This window comes from Acomys minous (genome assembly GCF_964271855.1).
Source record: "Acomys minous genome assembly, chromosome: 8".
In the NCBI taxonomy this organism is placed as follows: Eukaryota; Metazoa; Chordata; class Mammalia; order Rodentia; family Muridae; genus Acomys; species Acomys minous.
The window spans coordinates 64,051,634-64,072,795 of NC_140489.1; the positions used below are offsets into that span (position 1 = coordinate 64,051,634).

At 40.7% G+C, this 21,162-nt stretch overlaps 1 protein-coding gene across 1 annotated transcript; it reads left to right on the forward strand.

Annotated features, from left to right (window-relative positions):
- The first annotated feature begins 19,804 nt into the window (after positions 1 to 19,804).
- Positions 19,805 to 20,949, forward strand: LOC311603784 (small ribosomal subunit protein uS2m-like). Its single transcript, XM_084792934.1, has one exon. The coding sequence runs from the start codon at positions 19,822 to 19,824 to the stop codon at positions 20,674 to 20,676; it is 855 nt and encodes a 284-aa protein (XP_084649060.1). The 5' UTR covers positions 19,805 to 19,821; the 3' UTR covers positions 20,677 to 20,949.
- Positions 20,950 to 21,162: the final 213 nt, after the last annotated feature.

Here is a 21,162-nt window from a genome sequence, read left to right on the forward strand (position 1 = left end):
GAGAGAGAAGAACACATGCTAAATATGAAATGTATCCAAATGCAAAAATAAAATGACTGCAGTATTTCATGTTTTTATTCCTGCCAGCAGCTCCGTGGTGAAAGATATGTTAATTCCAGGGACAAAATATCAGTATTTATGAAAGGCTTGAGGAATATCCTTGCATACATTTGTGTTGACCAGTCAAGTTCAGAAAGAGGTCAAGATTTCTCTGCTCAATGACATGGGCATACGCTTAAAGAGATAACAAGTCTAAACATAATGACACGCTCTTCTGACTCCATTTTCTAAGATGACTTATGCTCTTCCCTGATTCTCTGATGCAGTGGACCCTGGGAACAACAAATTTCATTTTGGACTGAATAAATTACAAAAGTGTTTTTCTGTGATTAAGAATGAGACCTTGACACTTGCCTTTCATTTTACGATATGAAAAACTTAATGTTTTCAAGTTGAAATTTAATTAGCCAATTTCTTTACTACCAAGAAATTAGGACCTTTGTGTGTGTGTGTGTGTGTGTGTGTGTGTGTGTGTGTGTGTGTGTGTGTGTGTGTGTTACCTAAATTAGCCTTGTACTTTTTGTTGGCATAATTAGATTCAGTTTCAGTTTAATTTTATCGTTTTAAAAATTGCTAGGTTTCAGGTAGGCTTCTTTGACACCATGGTAAACCAGTGTATTGCTCAGAGTCAGAGTTTCACAGAGGTGAACACACTGTTACTAAAGGCCTTAAGGAATTTCTAACAGTATTTTGTCCAAGAAAGCCATTCCCTGAAACCAAGGCAGGAGCTAAGCTCGGTGGACATCTGAGTCCCGACATCCAGCCTCTTCTGTCTTTGTTGGAAGGATAGCATCCACCTAGTCCATACCAATGCCAGAAATTCTACTGCCAAAACCTGTGCCTGTATCACAGGTGCAGGAGCATGAATTGCCACATGGTGCCCAGGTGCTTAAACGGTCTGTCAGCACTGACCTGTGGACAGGACCTTCAATTTCTATTGGTTCCTGGATTCACTCTGGTCAACCTAGCTCTTGGTTCCAATTCAATCTCCATGTGAACTTTCCTGTCCTTTTCTGTGCCAGGCGGTGTCCTGTGCCTTGGTTGGCAGTGCCGGGTTGAGCTGGAGTGATGGAGTGACTGCCTGGCTTAAACACATTCCGTCAGGGGATCCCATGAGAATAAGCCTGCTTATAAGGGGCCTGCGCAATGCTTAGCATGGGGCTTTATGATGGTTGACAGCTCTTGTAGTAGGTTACAAGACCAAGGCATAAGTTCTCTTTCCTCGAGCTTGGAGAAGCCCAGGTTCCAGGTTGGAGCCCTTTGTGATATCCCCATTGCATGTTTTTGTTTTGTTTTGTTATACTAAAATCAGGCACTGTATCCCTTGCCTGACCCCCTTATCCTTTGGAAGATACTTAGGCGGATGGGTCTCTGTTTGGCCTGGTTTATCTGTAGAGAGATACCACCAGCAGATCCTGATCAAGTACCATCCTTCTCCACCTCAAAAGCTACAGAATTTTTGACCATATTAATGCTGTAGATAAACTCCATTAAATTTAAAAATATTTTATACTGATTATTCATGGGCTGATTTCTATCTGCTTTTATATTTATTGTTCATTTTGGCTTCAGTTGTTCTAGTACACACGTATATACACATATGTATATATTTAAGCTTTTTTTCTTAGAAATATCTTTTTCACCTTCATGACATTTATTTCTTTGACTTGTTTCTGTTGATAACACACACACACACACACACACACACACACACACACATACACACACACACACACACACACACACACACACACAGAGAGAGAGAGAGAGAGAGAGAGAGAGAGAGAGAGAGAGAGAGAGAGAGAGAGAGAGAGAGCACCCAAATTAGTTATTTTATAAAATGAGGCTTCTTCAGTAAGCCTCTTTGAAAACGCTGTTTCCTCCCAAGTAGTTTGCTTTTGGTTCCGCCATCACTTCCATTTTCCCAGTAGAATCCCTCCCTGCTCTGCCATCGCTGCCCCTTGGAGCCATCTGCTCCAGACAAAAAGCCCATTCACATTTTCTATTCGTGTGGTTGTTGCCCCATCACCTATCTCATTCTTGTTAGTTGTAGAGTGTTGGTTTCCTTTTTTGCATGATCTCCATTTGTTCCCTAGGTATCTTGTGTTATGAAACTCACAAACCAGCCCTCCGTGTCACTTTCAATACAGTAGAAGTACTCATGTTCCTAACATTTCTCATATTTCCAGTGCTGAAACGGACATCCTGCATTTGCATTTTACAGCAATGCATTTGGTGATTAGAAGAGGAAGTACATTAACTGGTTACATTCCTGGCTTTTCTTTTTCCATCAAAAGCCACTTTTTTAGGTTCCATGAAGCACTGCCTTCAGGTCTGGGTACCACTGTGGGTCGGCTTTCTCAAGCCTTTCCTCACTGCTGCCTCTTTCCTTGTCTCTCCTTGTTTTAACTTCCCCAGCATCCTATCCATGCTGAGCACTGCCCCGCCCCCTTCATGTGTTCTCTAAGTCCTTCCTAGCAGCAGCATCACTTTCTTCTCCCCTCAGTTGTCATATTCCAGGTGAGGTGCTGAGGGCTGACAATACACTGCTACATTAATGTGAGGAAGACTGTAATAACCATGGTGTTTGACTCCATTGAGTATGTGTTCAGAAAGCAGCTCTTGTGAGTCATGGTAGAATCTGCCACTTGGCTATGATGAAGGAGTAGAGGCAGGAGGATTATAAGTTGGAGAACACCTCTCAAGGTGAGGAAGGATTGTCCTCACTCACTGAAAAAATGAAATGCTCCTGATACTATGACAAAGTATTTTTCACAAGAATAATTATATTCTGTTCAATCTGGTTGAATAAAATATGCTATCCAGAAATTTATTTTTATTCTTTGTAACTCTGAAGTGATGGAAGGACCAAGAACCCAGAGGTATAAAATATTTAGAACCCAGAAGAGTAATTGGAAGCATTTTGTCCTAAAACAATGTTTTAGTTTTTTTCTGTTTGGTGTATCTTTTATTTGTATATATTTTATGAATCTGAGATGGCATAATGCATTTTGAAAACAAGTTCTTGATGACACATGCTGGTGAGGATGTGGAGAAAGAGGAACACTCTTCATTACTGGTGGGTATGCAAACTAGTACAACCACTTTGGAAAGCTATCTGGAGCTATCTCAGAAAACTGGGAATAGGGTTTTCTCAAGACCCAGCTATTCCACTCCTTGGAATATACCCAGAAGATGCTCCAGCACACAACAGGGACATATGCTCAGCCATGTTCATAGCAGCCTTATTCATAATAGACAGAACATGGAAACAGCCTAAGTGTCCCTCAGTAGAAGAATGGATAAAGAAATTGTGGTGCATTAGTACTATGGTATACTACTCAGCTATTAAAAACAAGGAAATCCAGAAATTTGTGGACAAATGGATTGAACTTGAAATGATCATAATGAGTGAGTTCACCCAGAAGTAGAAAGACTCAAATGCTATATACTCACTTATAACTAGACACTAGGCCAAGGGACATGTCCCATGAAAGTCTTCACCTACCAGGAAAATGGGATAGATGTGAGGACATCCTTTTGGGACTCTAGGTGAGAGAAGCATGGGAGAATGGGGAAATAGAAGGCTCCAGATGGTCCTAGAAACCTACAAGAAGAACATTATGATGGGCAAATCTGGGCTCAGGGGTCCTGCACCAACTATGGCACCAACCAAGGACAATACGTGCAGTTAACATTGAACCCCTACCCAGATCTAGCCAAGGGACAAGTCATTCTTCACAGATGAGTGGAGAGTGGTGTCTAATTTTCACACGAACTTTGGTACCCCATATTTAGCCATGTATCCTTGATGGGGAGGCCTGGTGGCACTCAGGGGAAGGATAGCAGGCTACCAAGAAGAAACTTGATACCCTATGAGCATATACAGGGGGAGGAGGTCCTCCTCAGTCACAGTCATAGGGGAGAGGAGTAGGGTGAAAGTGGGAGGGAGGGAGGAATTGGAGGATAGAAGGGATGGGATAACAATTGAAAAGTAATATGAATGAGTAAATAAATAAATAAAAACAAAAAATTAGCCTACAATCAGTTGGGGCTGAACTGATTTTAGGATTACCCCACTGCTCTCCTTCTGCCTGAATCTCACTTTTCCTGTCCAAGACTCTCTGATTCTTAGTAAAATTAGACCAAAAGGCTGGGAATATGACTTTTAAAACATGCTTGTGGCCAGGCATGGTGGCACATGCCTTTAATCCCAGCACTCAGGAGGCAGAACCAGGTGGTTCACTGTGATTTTGAGGCAAGCCTGGTCTACAAAGTGAGCCCAGGACAGCCAAGGCTACACAGAGAAACCCTGTCTTGAAAAAATAAAAGTACATAACAGAAAAACAAAACAAAACCCATACATGTGGGCACAAAGCAAGGATAAATCTTATCAAGACTATTGCCTGTGAATGGGTACTTGACAAAGCATCAGAGAGGCTGATGAGGATAAAGTAGCTTTGGTTCTACGTGCAGCAGCAAATTTGGAGGTGAAATCCTATGCCAGGTCGTGGACCAAAAAGCAAAGGCTGGTGATATCAGGCAGACATCAGTAAGTGAACAACATTGCAATCTTTGCATACACCAACAGAGTGGAGGCTCTAGTGCCATTAGCCTCCATCCTCGGCTGAAAACAGGAAGAGGAAGAGAGCCTGGCTTCCATGTGCTCTCATCAGATGCATTCTCACAGGAAGGCAGAACAGCAGAGGCCACAGGGGAGGAATCTCTGTCCCACACACCCCCTCTTTCATACTCCACCCACTCGTTCCCCCGACCCCTATTGAGTTTTTGCTCTGCTTGTTTGATAGTCAACCAAGCCAGAAATATTCTGCTAAGAGCAGAATCTGATTTCATATTCTAAAATAACTGTTTGAAATTTCAGATGAGCTGGTGTCATCTGGTCTGGCTCAGTGCCATACAGACAAGGTCAGTATCTAATGAGAACCTTTTATCCTAATTATTCCATCCATTATTATATGAAAAATGTTTGAAGGCAAAATGAACTACTTTACCAATGTTTCAGATTCATTTTTCGAATGTAAACACTATTCATGATCTGAGATTGACAAGCTTACATCTGCATAGCTCTGAAGATTGTCATTTTAGGTTAGAAAATATCTCATTAATCAGAATGTTAAATAATCCACAGTGCTTATATAATGTGTTATTATTTATCAGCTTTGAGCAGCTCTATTTCCAAAGGCAGAAACAAAATAATTTCAACCAAGTGAACATAATATTAATGACAGCAGTATTATAAATAAATTTAAAATGCTGCCAGGAAGCATGTGCGCGAGGAAAAGAGAAGAATTCTGTGATAGTTTTTTGTCCCCGTCGATGTGCACAACATGCTGCTGCACATTTTAGCTTGAAAATTCCTCAAAACATAAGCTGCCCTCCTCTCAACAAAAGATGGTACTTATTTCGGTGTAATTAAAAGACTCTTTTTACAGCTTCTACAGTGAAAATCTACAGGAAACCAAAAAAACCGCCAGTAAATCAGATAACTCAGTTGAAAAGAAGCAGGCGCCATGTTGCTGGAGCACAGGACAGAGAGCCTGCCGCTGTCTCGGTGACATAACGTGGTCATGAGCCCGTAGCCCTATAAACATCTACCTCAGCCTCCTTTACATAAGCTCCCCTTGAATTAGGAATTATTGCTATAGAGTGGGATACTACTTTCCACTTCTTTTTCTCATCCAAGTTAGAGTCTGTGTCCCTAAGCAGCTCAGCGGGCATAGCTTAAGCAGGGCAAGCAGACTGGAGCATAAAGGAGGTGGTGATTCTCTGTGTGACCTCACTCAGTCCTCCTGGGCAGAGAGCATTGTTTCCAGTTGGAAGCAAACAGAATATATGATGGGAATGAACAGCCTTTTATAGCACAGATGTTAAGGCCTATTCAGCTGAGGCGCACACCTGAGAAGCACGTTGCGTTATATGATGGAAAACGCCACTAAGATGTACTGAGCTAAGAAACTAGCCTGGGATTTTAGTGTTTTCTCCAGGCTGACACCACAGTGAAGGCAGATGTTATATAACAGTAAATGGTAGGCTTCTAAGTAGGAGTGTTTGCCCATCCAGACTGCTTCTAAGATGACTCGTGGTTTTATTTTTATATGTGTGAGTGTTGTGCCTACATGTCTGTATATGTACCACGTGTGTGCCTGGTGCTCACTGAAACCAGAAAAGGGTATTGGATCCCCTGGAACTGGGGTACAGAGGGCTGTGATCTACTGTGTGGACGCTGGGAACGTAACATTTGGTTCTCTGCAGTTCATCCTAACTACTTAGCTATTTCTCCCACCCCAAACTATTGGTATCTTTAACTGTGGTTGACAGGAGTTTCTTGGTGTTCTCAAGACTGTTTTATATAGATTAGACACAAACCCAAACTAATTTCAAAGAGTACTTTTTTTTTTTTTTGGAATGGAAACAAAATTCTAACAGCAGATTCTAAATTACAAACGGAAACACAAAGAAGCCAAAGTAGCCAAACAGTTTTGCAAAAGAACAAGTTGAAAGATGTGCAGTCCTATTGGGTAATCACTGTGAAAACACAGTACTCCAGGCGGTGTGGCATTGTGAAAGATAGACATACGTCAACGGCACAGATTTAAGTCAGAAGTAGACGTAGTGGTACATTAGGGCAATTGATTTTGACTTTTTGCATAGTGCAAAGGCAGTTACTGTACACAGTGTTTTCATAAAGTGATAATAATAAAAGAATTGGATATTTATATCAAAAGCGTGATATACGTGTATATATATGACATTGCATCTGGCAGCTTTCTTAGATATAATACGCAAAATAACAAAGGCAAAAAAAAAGGCAATTTAGAATTCTTCAAAGTGAAAACTCATTTGCTAAAAGACACTGTTGGGAAAATTAAAAAGCTGGAAGCTTCATCACAATATTACAAAAACATAAATTTAATACACATTCCTGCAGAATAAAAAAACTGTCAAAACTCAGTAAGAAAACCGAGTCATGTCCTCCTTACTTGGTTTTTTTAAAGTTAGAGTTTCATGGAGCTCAAACTAGCCTTGAACTCCTGATTCTTCTTTTGACTTTACTTCCCCAGTTGTGTCATTAGAGATCTGTAGCACCACACATGAGGATCCACACAGGTAGATCTGCACGTTCAATGCCGTTCTTCATCGTTGGTCATCAGGGAGACGTAGACTGAAGCTATAACAAAATATCACTATTCATGTGCCAGAGGGACAGGTTCTATCATGTAGCCTTATCTAACACTTTACCAGAATGCATAGGGATTTTACTTTTTAAAAAACTTACTATAATTTATTCAGATTACTTCCTGATTCTTATGCTCTCCTCTCGCTTGCCTCTTCCCCTTCCCACCCTCTCTCCCTCTTCTGTCCTGTTGATCTCTCCTAGACCTGGCATAAGAATTTGCAAAGACTGACAATACTAAGTGTGTGTGAGCATGCTGACCAAGTAGATTCCTGCATGTTGCTGGTGGGGTATAGAAGCATATAACTATTGTGGAGGACAATCGGCCCATCCTTATGCATTAATATGTGTCTCAGTAACCCTCCTGCAGGTATTTACCCAAGGGAAATGAAAGCTCATGTTTATGGAGAAATTTGTATATTACTACTTATAGAGATTTTACTCAACACACACACACACACACACACATACACACACACACACACACACACACACACACACACACACACACAGAAGAGGGCACTAGATATCCTTCAGCTGCTATATGGATGAACATACTGAAGCATCCATGTCATAGAATTTTATTCAGTGATGGGAATAAATGCACTAGAAGTCCACCAAATGATATCGATTACTTAAATGCCTTTTGCTAAGTGATAGAAGACAGACCTCCCTCACAATGATTTATGTGGTTTGATTTATATAAGAAGGTTAAAAAAAAAAAACGGAACAGAAAACAAATAAATGGTGATTAGGGCTTGATGTTGGGGACAGAGTGGTCCCAGAAGGCTGTTGTCGGAGGTGAGGGGTACATTGGATGTAGTAATAGTTTCATGTCTGTAGACATAGAAGAAAATAAGAGAAATCGTGAGAGCATCCCTAAGGCATTCTCCAGCATTATTTTGTCTCCTAGAACAAAAGAAAACTTTATTTTATGATGTGTTTGCATATATGAGAGCTTACGCCCCCAAATGAAGCAAAACTGCCTTTTGTAAAAAAAAAAAAAAAAAAAAAAAAAAAAGGACAAGCTAATAAAAGAAGTGTGCATGACCCTTGGAAATGCTTTTCCTCCTCCCCCGGCCCCGACATTTGGAAATATGACAGCCCTTTGCCTCCAGCACCTCAGCTGTGCGATGAGGATGTGGATGGATTATTAACGAGAGTGCTCCCATTCTGTTTTCAATCCCAGATAATACTGGTTGAAAAAAAACCGCAGCCTTGTTGAAAGAATATTATACATCTTACACACCATATTTGGGGGTTTCTGACAGATAGATCCAGAAAAGTACAACACCGTGTGGTCGGTGTCAAACAGAAACTTCCTCTATATAGATTCAAGAATCAGAGTTCCCTCCCCCAAGAGTCTCCCAGACTAATACTTATCACATCAAACATGTCCCCAGAAAATATATTCTTTTTTTTTTTCCTGTGGGGTTCAGATGAAGTTAATATAAGGAAACGCTACTGCTGCTGCTATTCTTACAGTGGTGACAATCGAAAAAGTTTTGATGACAGTAGAAATGACATTTTGGGCATAGTATATATAGAGACAGAAGCATACAATTTAGAGTCTGCAATGGATCGTGACTCAGTCTGCTTTCTCTCACACTTTGTATTGTTTCTTGGCACTGTTGTATATCTTAAGGCGCATGCCAGTTCTGCCAGCAACAGACCTCCTAAGCTGATCCTCATTATCACCATGGCATGGAATCAAGCCCCCAATTGCATCCTCTCCACTTTTATGTAAAGTATCTAAAGCTTTACATCAATGCCATGTCAGAGAACCAGGGTGCTCCTTGCTTAGGGATTTACCTTAATGTATTGAAAATAACACGGGAAGTCAGTGAGCACGTACGCAGCCCCAAAGATGCTCCTAACAGCTGCATCTCTAACACTAGCCAGCATCATGGAAAACCATCTTCTGCCATTGGGGCTATAGCTCTGTAAATCAGTAACGTTCATGTTTCTCATCCTTCTAGGCAATCTTACATTTTGCCTTGCAGGAGTGGAAAGAACCTTTCTCACTTTGCTTTCATCTAAAAGGCCATGCATGCCCTGGCCATCCTGACTGCTTTTGGAATAACGGAAACATTTCTGAGTAGTGGAAAATATCCTGAGGTTATGACGGTTCCTGAGAGTAAAGTAAGCAGAAAAAGAGATGGACGATAAAAGGCAGCTGAAGATACAGAGACAAGGCACGGGCAGAAGCAGCTGAGGCGAACCCTAGGAACAGGGCTGTTGGAGCAGACTGGAGAGCAGCAATGTCTGGAAGTTCATTAGGGCATTGAGGCTTCTCTTAAGTATCTCTGTCTAGGAAGATGCATCTCCAGCCTTCTGACAATTATGTATTCTGCTCTTTACTCTAGAACCATACTTTCCACCAAGGAATTTCCACAGAGAGAACCTTTGCTCTTAATTTCCCATGTCCTAGCACATGATGCCATACCTTCCAAGTGCAAACAAGACATTTCTTGAATTTCCCTTAAAACTGCAGCCTGTTCCCACCTATGTGTACTGCTCCCTGTCCTCCAAAGCATCTGTATCCCTGGTATCTAAAAACTGTTGCCTTGTAAAAAGGCTTGTGAGAATTACATGTTTTTATTTATCTATCAAACAGTAAAAGTGGCTTTTATTTAATATTAAATATGACACTGCTCTAACATTTTTAAGAGAAAATTATTAAATAATAAGACACGATTGTTTAAAAACAATTAGAAGAAATAAAATCTGATGACATTCTAAGATTATACAAAATAAAATTAAAGTTTTGTATATCATACATTTTTAAAAATTCTGTTCATTGTTAGAGAATTCTGTGCAATGTATTCTGATCTTATTCTATCCCCTCTTGCCTCCTCTTCCTTACTTGCCTGCATTTGTGCATTTATGTCTTTTTTTTTTTTTTTTTTTTTTTTTTTTTTTTTTTTTGCTTTTTTGAGACAGGGTCTCTCTGTGTAGCCTTGGCTGTCCTAGACTCACTCTGTAGACCAGGCCGGACTCGGACTCACAGTGTTGTGTCCTCTTTTTATTCCCCTAGCATCTATCAATCATCAATAGCTTCTCAGCTAGTGATAGGCGCTCATACCCACCTCTTCTTTCTGTGTTGGGATTTTGTCTGGCTTGAGCCTTACCAGATCTTGTGCTGTGAGCTCATATGTACATCTGCCTTCCTGTGTCCAGAAAACAATTTCCTTGTAACCATCCACCAACTCTGACTCTTACACTCTTTCCTTTCCCTCTCTAGAAATGACTGTTGAGATTTGCTTGGAGGAGTTGTAATATAGATGCTTTATTTACAACTGAGAAGTCTGTAGTCTCTTCTTCTCCAGGTATGGTTCTCTGTGGTAATCCCATTTACTGAAAATAAAAGCTTTTTTGATTAGGTGTTTTGCATCTTAATGCTTCCTTCACTTAATGCTTCTTTCACTGTTTATTATGTAGACTTTAATGTTTATTATTTCAAATGTTTATTATTTAGATTTTGGACAATTTATATTACAGTATCTAAATATTTTAGCAGTACAAATGGTTACTTCTTGCTTGTGCAACATAACCCAGGTTACTGGAAGGTTCTGTGTTATTCATTCAAGAAGGACCCAGGCTGACAGAGGCTCTGAAATGTAGGTGAAGTACTGGGAATGCCCAGTGTCCTTAGTGTGCAAGGAAAGAAAGATATCGGCTTGGACAATCTCTTAAGGGTCTTTGTTTCCAGTTGGAAGTTGCCTAAGTTAATTTCCCTGAGCTGACTGAGTTCTTGAATTCACCTAAGCACAAGCTGATTGGGAAATGAAAGGAGCAAGTGAAACACTGGATAAATATCATTGACTTAGCCTCACCAGGGAGGTGGATCCAATTAATAATTTTTATTTACTAAGTTTTTAAAGCCAACATGCCAAAATTTGTTCAACTATAGTCAAATCTTTAGATTATTTTTTTCTGTTTTTCACTATTCTAAATGACTGTAATGAATATACCTTTATCTAAATCATTGATTGCTTTTTTAATTATTTCATTAGGATAAAAACATTTTAATTGGTACATCAAATAATTTATACAAATTAAAACTTTCATAATATCCAAAATCTATGTAAAGTGGATGACCAAATTTATTTAGTTGTGGTAATTATGAATGTATTCCTTTTTTCAAAGATTCATCAATCCACAGATAATTTTGTGTTTTTCATATGGAGATAGAAATTAGAAGTGAAATCATCTTCGTTGTTTAAGCTTTTTTATTTTTCTTTTGTTTTGTTTTTGATTTTTAGATTTTTACTTTAAAATGCTCCATTGTAGCTGGGCCAGGCTGCATAGGCCTTTAATCTCAGCTACTTAGGCTAAGGTGGGATAATTCCAATTTTAAAGATATCCTGGTCAATTAGTGAGATTCTGTTTCAAAATACAAAGAAAATGGAGTTGGAGATGTAGCTCAGTGGCTGAGCTCTTCCCTGGCATACACTTGAACACACTACAACAACAACAAAAGGAACAATAGGACCAAGTGATTTAGTTTGAAAAGAGAAAAAACAAAGGAAGAAAAATGTTTCCTTGTTCTGGAAAAAATGACTCAGACAACTTAGAGGTCTAGGTAGGACAATATAAAACTCATTAAGAGTTTAAAAGTATGTCTATATAAGGTATTATAGTAATTTTTGTTAAATATTATATTAAATATTTATTAATAGATATTTGTTTATTTCATTTATTTAGCTCATTTATTAATAGATAAAAAGTAAATATAATTCCTTAAAGTTTGGAAGTAGCCATTTTAAGATCTTGTAAATTTTTCAATAATTCTTTTATTTGCATATCATTTATTTATTCATTATTAAAAGACATTTAACTTTTTAAGATTAGAATATAATTATACCATTCCCCTTCTCTTTCGTTCCTTGAAACCTCTAAGCATTTCCCCCTTGATATCTTTAAAATTCAAGGCCTCTTTTTCTTTAATTGGGGTGTGTGTATGTGTGTGTGTGTGTGTGTGTGTGTGTGTGTGTGTTCCTAAATATGTAAATACAACCTGAGCAGTCTGTATATTATTATATATATATGTTTTCTGGGCTGACCATTTAGTACTGGATAACCCATTAGTGTGCTTTTCCCTGAGGGAGGCTATTTTCCCAACTCTTAGCATTATTTACTAGCTTCTAGTTCTTTGTTTTGGGTTGAGGCCACCTAAGTTTGTCTCCTTCCATGTTATCATGTCTAATGGTCTCCTCCCTCCCTGTCCAGATAATGCTTGGGTAGCCATACTGGTGAGGCTCAATTTCTCACATTTCTAGAAGGTACACTCTCATAGAAAACTTTCTGTCCCTGACTCTTCAAATCTTTCTGCCTTCTTTTGCATAATGATCTTGAGGCTTAGGTCCAGGGATGATGGTGCAGATTTTTCAGTTGGGACTGCATTCCACAGCACTGTGTTTTGATCTGCTGTGGTTTTCTATAATGGTTTTCATCTGCTGCAAAGAGCATTTTCCTTGATGAGGGGTGATAACACAAGTATCTGTGGGTTTTTTAAGGATGAATACAGGATGTAATTAGGGATTATACAGATTTTGTAAAGTAAAAGGCTGTTGAAGGGTCTCCTCTAAGATTTATGACTCCACTAGTGAAGGTTTCTGGTACCAAGCATGATTTTCATCTTGTTGAGCAGGCTTTAAGTCCAACTAGAGAGCTCTTGGTATTGTCAAGGCACTCATGCAACTATTACCCCTTTAGAGTTGTCATGCCGTGCTAGTCATTGCTGGGGTTTAAAGACTTCACAGCTAGGTAGGGCTATGGGGTACTTCCCTATATGGAAGCTTGCGTGCGACCTTCTGCTACCATGAATACTCATCCTTAGGAGGAGGCTTTCAGGTTGGAACTAGCTAGGGTCCTCTGAGCCCTTTGTTCAAAGTCATGCTGTCTTCAGCAATAGGGGTTAACTTCACCTCTTGGGGTGTGGAGAGGAGGAGGCACAACCAAAGGCAATAGCAATTGCCAATAACATTGATAATGTTTGGGAGTCTCTTGGGTAACCTTGATTAAGAATTCAAAAGAGTCTTCTCATGCTTGGGGCTGGTAGTTTTATCTAGGAAAGCCAAATAGCCAACATGGTTGATATGGAGTAGTCCCGATATTACACTTTCTTTCAGGACCTTAACTTCTTTATAAACTTCAAGTTAGGCCTAGAGTTTCCCAAGGTTTTGAAGCAGTTATGGAAGATAATATCAGATGAGTGAGGAGCAGGGCAAGAGTAAAGAGAGCTTAGCATGGCGGCACACACTTGTAATCTCATCATTCAAGGACCCTGAGGTAGAAGGATCATGAGTCCAAGTGCAACCTGGGCTTGGTAACTTGACCCTGTCTGTAAAAAACACCTTCTACGCAAGGAAAAAAGAAATAGAAGACAAACTTGAAGGCTTGTAGATAATGAGAGTCTCATTACACTACAATTCAATCTGGTTAATAGCTTCTCTCTGAGTGTAGAATATTGCTGGAGCCCTCTAATGTAAGTTCGTTCAAACCTGTTGAAAAATGTTGAGAATATTTTTTATAGGAAATAAAGAAACAACATATTTATAAAATATGTGTGCATTGGGCTGAGGCCACAATCTAACTTAGGAAGAGGAAATTCTAGGAGACAATGTTGTGATGGGCTGGAAAGCCTGGTGTGCAAGTCTGAGTATCAGATCTGTTATGATAACCGTGGTAACTGTAGCTTTGATTAAGTTAAGGCCTTGGCTGCCCAGTTTCCTCATCTTTAAAGGATAAACTAAAATGAAAACTGTACTTGGATCATTTGCCTGTGCAGGGCATCAGATGAGGAAACAAAGAATGGGATGAATGGGGAATGAATGTGGTGTGGTAATGTTCATGCTTTAGCTAAGAGACTAAGGTATTGAAAGGCTATGGTCTAGGGGAGCGTGTGGCAGGCATGAGATTTGATTTTGGTCTTTCTGGTACCACATCCTCACACCTTGCTAATGCCATAGGCACTGAATTTGCGGTAAGAAGCAACTGGTAAGCAACACAGCAGCCCAGCTGTGTAACATAGATTTGATAATAGAAGATGTGTGCTTAGAACTTAAACTACTGTAGACTGTCACAGGACGTGACAAATAAGGGTAATATTTGTGTATATGCTAATTTATATTGAGGATATTCATGTGTACGTTTATTGTAGTATATTTCAAAGAAAGCCAAAAAACCCTTAAATATGTAAAATGCCTGGTGAATCTCAACAAAGTCAGAACAGATCTCACATAGGTAACATTTGCAAACATATGAGAGAAATTATTAAAGGAACCACAAATGAATATGACAAAGGCAAATATATAAAAGTATACTGGAGAAGATGCATAAAAGGAAAATTTTAAAAATAAGAAGCCAATCATGAAAAGCCACGGTAAACATGAAGGAAGTTCACATAGGCGGAAGATTACATTACATAGCCATAAGAATGCTAAAAGGGTTAACACATAGTGTTTATTGCAATATATAGCAAAGATGGACTTGTACACACTGTATCCAGCATTGACTCCTGGAGGGAACAGGCACAACATAGATTTCCTGCAAGAAAGCAGAAGTATGTTGGAGGATATTCATACATGTTGCATAAAATGGCATTTTAAAAAAAGTCTAATAGGAGATTATAGAACTAGACTCATCAGTTACAGAGTGAATATCTAAGCAGCTGCTAAAGTGAACAAACTAGTTCCATATGTACGATTTAGGACAACCTAAACAGTGATGGAACATATGGGCCAAATGAATACAGTTAAGAATAGCACCCAAAGAAATGTACACACTCCTTCTACATAGAAGAGTAAGTGAGACAGGAAAATCAGTGGGGAGGAGAGATAAGCACAGTTGTAAGTTCATCTATGCCCTATTTTTCCGAGCCAAACTAAAAGCATCTGTTGATTCTGGAAAATGGATAGTTACATAGGTGACAGAAGACTGTGCATTTGTGTGTTTCATATTATGTATAGTTTTTTTACAAAAAGTTTTCTACAAACTTTTAAAGGAAGGCCTGAGTTCACAAGTGCATATAGCTGGGAGATTAAGTTGAAGGAGGGACAATGTTTCCAGAAGTGTACCTTGCTGTAAAATATGGAGGAAGTCCCCCTCAGTCACAGTCATAGGGGAGGGGAGTAAGGGGAAAATGGGAGGGAGGGAGGGAGGGAGGAATGGGAGGATACAAGGGATGAGATAACCATTGAGATGTAATAAGAATAAATTAATAAAATAAATTAAAAAAATAAAATATTTCCTTCAACCATGCTTCCTTCCCAGACTGTATTCTCTTCTCTCATCTCTTCTTGACAACAACATACAGATTTTAATTTTGGGAGGTCAACTGCTTGGCCTAAGTGGCAGGGCAACATGGATTTCGCTTCTCGATTAGCATAACATGACTTAGTTTCAGGGAGCGGGACAGGATTTGGGTAGCAATGATCAGCATTGTGCTGCTTCTATGTGGGTAGTTTGTAAATTATGAGTTCTGAAGGAAAAACCAGAGACTTTAGGATGCTCCCATTGAAGACTGGCACCAAGCTGAATCATTTCCATGAGAGAATGGAACCTTCACAACAGAGGAATGGCTTTATGTCACCGGACAACCCAATTAAAATAGGGATTCATTCTAGTTAAGGCTTTTACTCATAATACATTTTACTGACTTTCCTATTGTTATTCTTGGAATATTAACTGAAGTATGTGTACCCAAAGGAAATTGAGATATAACCCACTCCAATAAGCTTGATTTCTCCACAATCTTTTCAAGAGGATTAGGTTTCCTGGGCAGTCACAACTGAGGAATCCATAGGATTCTTTTGGAATAGGATTTTCTAGGCAAATTGGCTGTTGTTTGTTGTTTCTCCTTCCTTTTAATGGAATAGTCTCAAAGAAAATCTCTCATTTTTCCATTTTCTTGAAAATAGATTCTGGTTCTCCTCCCTCTCCTCCTCCCAGTCACTCCCCTGCTTCCCTCCCATCAGGGTTTACCTCCCTTTCTGTCTCTTATTATAAAGATAACAGGCTTTTAAGGGATACTAATAGGAAAATTTTAATAAATGATAAAAGAAAAACTGACACCTCAGAATAGGACAAACCAAACAGAAGGAAAAGAGCCAAAGAGAAGATACAAGAAACAAACACCCAATGTTCTCACAACCAGGAATCCCATAGCAACACTAAACTTGAAACCATAATTTATACAGATAGGACCTCTAGGGTAAAAAGAGACAAGAAAAATATAATTAAATTAAATTTAATTCGCAAACAAGATAAAATGTTAAAATAGGAAAAGAAAAAGTCTCGACATGCCATTATGAACAAGGAACCTCCAAAGATGCCAGTAAGTTCCCTTGGTCACCGACTGCTGGCATGCAGCCTACCTTTAAGAGTAGTTTGTTTCCCAATGAGACTCCCCTGGGAGGAAACTCAATTTTCAGTTGCAAGTGGTTATTAGTTGGATAGTTTCTGTGTTAGGGATAGAAGCATGTGTCCATTTCTCTTTTCAGCTCTAGGATTCCATCTTAATCCATGTTCTGTTGCTGTGAAGAGACACCAAGATCGTGACAACTCTTATAAAGGAAAACATTTGACTAGGGGTGGATTACAGTATCAGAGGTTTAGTCCAGCATTGTCACGGCTGACAGCATGGAGGCTTTTAAGCAGAAAAGGTGCTGGGAAGTAGCTGAGAGTTCTACACCCAGATCTGCAGGCAGCAGGCAGAGAGAGAAACATCTTCCAACAAGGTCACACCTACTCCTCTTAGGTCATACCTCCTAATCACTGTCGATTTTCTTCCCTCCCTAATGACCAAGCATTCAAATATAAGAGCCTATGGGGCCCACTCTTATTCAAACCATCACAGACCTCATTTGGGGCAGGCATATATGCATGCTATGCGGCCTTAGTTTCTGTGAGTTCCTATGCGCATCGATCTTGTTGGCCGGGCAGTGGTGGCGCATGCCTTTAATCCCAGCACTCGGGAGGCAGAGGCAGGTGGATCGCTGTGAGTTCGAGGCCAGCCTGGTCTACAAAGCGAGTCCAGGGCAGCCAAGGCTACACAGAGAGACCCTGTCTCAAAAACAAACAAACAAACAAACAAAACAAACAAACAAACAAAAAAGATCTTGTTGATTGAGAGGGCTTTGTTTTCTAGGTGTTCTCCATCCCCTCTGACTTTTACACTCTTGTGCAGGAACGTTTCTCTGTATCTGTTCCCATATGCTACAGGTGAAAGCGTCTTTGATGATGACTGAGCAAGGCACTGATCTATGAGTGTGGAGAAAGTCATGTCATTAGGAGTTATTTTATTGCTTTGTTTTCATTTTATGCTTTTTCCTTAATTTTGTACAGTGGCATTTGGTTTTACCCTAAGACTCTGGGCTATCAAGTCTAACTTCTTTCGTCACCCAAATAATGTTGACTATGGCTTCCATTTTGTGGAGTGGGTCATCAGTCAAATCAGATACTGATTGGTTACTTTAGGACTGAAAATTAACCACTAAGCTCCATCTGCCCCAGGTAATTTCCTGGAATGCTGGGAGTTGTAGTTCTTGAAAACAATACCAAAGCCACATGGAAAAATTCAGTAGGCATATGGTTTTGTCCTTAAAAACTCCTATAACAGGTGTCTCATTCCCACTTGCTAGGAATTCCAGAGAGTGGTTCTGACAAAAGTCCATCTTGGTCAGTATTTAATTAAAGCTTGCTTCAAATTTGGCTCACAATTGTGGAACTGACAAGAATAAATTAATAAAAAATATTTTGCCTCAAAAAAAAATAAACAAAAGCTTCAGAATACAAGGGATGGGATAAGAATAAATTAATAAAAAATATTTTTAAAAATTGTGGAACTGGTTTTTCTCTTGCACCACTCAGGATTAATATTTGGTGCCCTACAGTGAGATAAGAAAGACCATCCTCCACCCCCCCCACCCCCACCCCCCAAATTCTGAAACTATGCTCTTCACTAACTCTGGCTTTAGGGACATCTTCCTTATGCCTCTGCAGTGAACATTCATGCTCGAAAAAAAGAGATAGCAATTTTTTTTTTTTGGTGTGTGTGTGAAGGCCCTCCTTTTGGTGGAGGCCAAATTCTTATAGTGAAAATTTTCTGTCTGGTTTCTGAATTCTGGTTATGGGGTACCTATCTGGGAATGGGAGGTGTGCCATGCCCCACTGGTTAATTCTGGTTAATTGAGGGAGTTCAGCCAGAGCCAACAGATTCTTTCTCCTGACCCTGAAGTCCTGAAGATCCTCTGGTGAGACTGGAAGCTGAAGTACTCAGAGATGTACTCAAAGAGGCCTTGCTCATGCTTGGGCTCAAAGTAAGAGGTAGCTCAGACCCACTGTGGATTTGGGAGCCAGGAAAGTAGGAGAGACTCAACCTCTGATGAGTTCCTAGTTTCTGGGTTAAAAGGGGGGTTATTAAAAAGAAAAGTGGCTCCTATTTTGTCAAGACAATTTTCTTGGTCAGACTGGTGGAGGGTTGCAATTGTTAAATGTTATCTCATGCCTTCTGTTGTCATTTGGCTCTGTTTTTCCTTGTTGCTTGGATTCTGTGTCTTGTTTTTTGGGTGTACATTGGGCAACTGCATAGAAGAATGCCAGGGCTAACAGGCTGCTCCAAAGGTCATTCCTGAAACTGCAGAGCTTTGAGGGCATTAGATATGGATAGTCTGTGCACAGTGGGCCCTGTAGTAGCTTACTGTGCTGGCTCTACAATGCAGGCAGGCACTATAGCCTGCTGGGCACTAAATTCAACAGCAGCAGCAGCCACCACACCACCCCCATCCCTTTGAACTTACAACATTGGAGGAGGTAAGAAAAGTCCATTTTTACATGCATGAACGTGGCCATTGCATGTTTGTTTCTGACTGGTCTTAACTGTGTGAGATTACCCAACAGATCCCTGGGTTGCACATGTATCTCTGGGCTTTCTGAACACTGGATCTAATGCAATAGGGGTTCAAATGTCATTTCGGTATAGCTAATAATAAAATTATTTTATGCTGTTCTGACTCTGGAATTGAATTGTGGCTCACCTTTTTTCAGACCCAGGCATGATTTTAAAGTCTCTATGTCTGGGGTCAAAACTGTGACAGGAAAAAAAGAAAAAAAAATCAAACAGCAAAAGGGATTATTGGCTTATAAATTTTATCAGGTGTGGTTAAAAAGTCTATAACATCTATAACAAAAAGTTAGCTTAAAACTTGTAACATGGGGCTGGTAATTGAAAATCTATGCATAGGTAACCTTAAAGGAATTATGTGGTATGACTCCATTTTGGGATATAAACAAGATGTGGCTGGCTACTCTTAGGCAACCATGTGGCTGGACAGCCATCTTTGTCAGCATTGCAGAAGAAAGACGTCCAATGGCTTCATTGCTGTCTTGATTAAGGGCAAACATGTAGTATGTGGCTAACCAAGGGCAAACATGTGGTATGTAGCTGACCAAGGGATGGATTTTTGTATGATAATTCCTTTCCTGTCTTGAAAACAAGGTTTACAAAAGATAGGATTTAAAAGCAATGCTTGCTCTGCGGCATCCCTGTCCACGCGCCCGCCATGGCGCCGGTCCCGGCCGTGTTGACCCGGCTGCTGTATGCAGGTGTGCGGCGCTGGACAGGTTTCCTGCAGAAGGCGGCCCGGGGCCCAGCGGGGCAGAATGGGAGGATGGTGACGGGAGTCCAGGTCCCCGCGGTCAGCGAGCCCCAGGACGGCGACGATCTGCAGAGCAGGATCCTAGATGTGCCACTGCAGCATTCGGACTTCTTCAATGTCAAGGAGCTATTTTCTGTGAAGAGCCTCTTCGAGGCCCGAGTTCACCTAGGACATAAAGCGGGGTGCCGTCACAGGTTCATGGAGCCATGCATCTTTGGGAACCGCCTAGGCCAGGACATCATTGACCTGGATCAGACAGCCTTGAATCTCCAGCTGGCCTTGAACTTCACCGCCCACGTGACCTACCGCAAGGGCATCATCCTGTTTGTGAGCCGGAACCGGCAGTTCTCTCACTTGATTGAGAGTACAGCCCGGGACTGCGGGGAGTACGCCCACACCCGCTACTTCAAGGGTGGCCTGCTGACTAACGCGCGCCTCCTCTTTGGGCCCACAGTCCGCCTCCCAGACCTCATCATCTTCTTGCACACGCTCAACAATGTCTTTGAACCCCACGTGGCCGTGAGGGATGCGGCCAAGATGAACATCCCCACAGTGGGTGTTGTGGACACCAACTGCAACCCGTGCCTCATCACTTACCCTATCCCCGCCAACGACGACTCTCCCCAAGCTGTCCATCTGTTCTGCAAGCTCTTCCGCACAACCATCAACCGGGCCAAGGAGAAGAGGAGGCAGATGGAGGTGCTGCATCGTCTACAGAGTCCCAAGGGGTCTGAGGGCAGTGGGAGCCATTCCCCATGACAGGAAGTTCCTTGTCCAGCCCTGAGCTACATCCCCGTTCCCCATGCCCAGCATCAGGGTCCTATGTTCAAAGTCTGATCATCCTGAGCTAGCCCTTGCCTGCCTCTTTTCTGGGAACAGACTCAGGTAAAGTGCATATCCACATTGCCTCTGGCATCCACGAAGACTTGGACGTAGCTAGCCAAGTGGACAGCACTGTTTCTGCTTTTGAAATAGGGCTAGGTTCCATTCAATTTCTCTTTTCTATTAAAATTAATCCTCATTGTCTTCTAATCTGTCCTTCATTCTTTGAAGAAAATCCCAAACAAGATGATACTGATGTCCCCCAGAGCCCCCAAATAGCTGCCTCTAAACCTAGACCAGACTTAAGGCTAAGCAGGCTCCTGGAGGGAGGGGGAGTGTGGTCCATGAGGAAGAGCGCTACACTGCTAACTTAGTCTGCAAATTCATCAAGTGGAAGTCTGGGGGATGTGTGTGGGCATGGAT

Bases quoted from the DNA above. Each gene is read 5' to 3' on its own strand.
- LOC311603784 (XM_084792934.1), top strand. From the start codon at position 19,822: ATGGCGCCGGTCCCGGCCGTGTTGACCCGGCTGCTGTATGCAGGTGTG.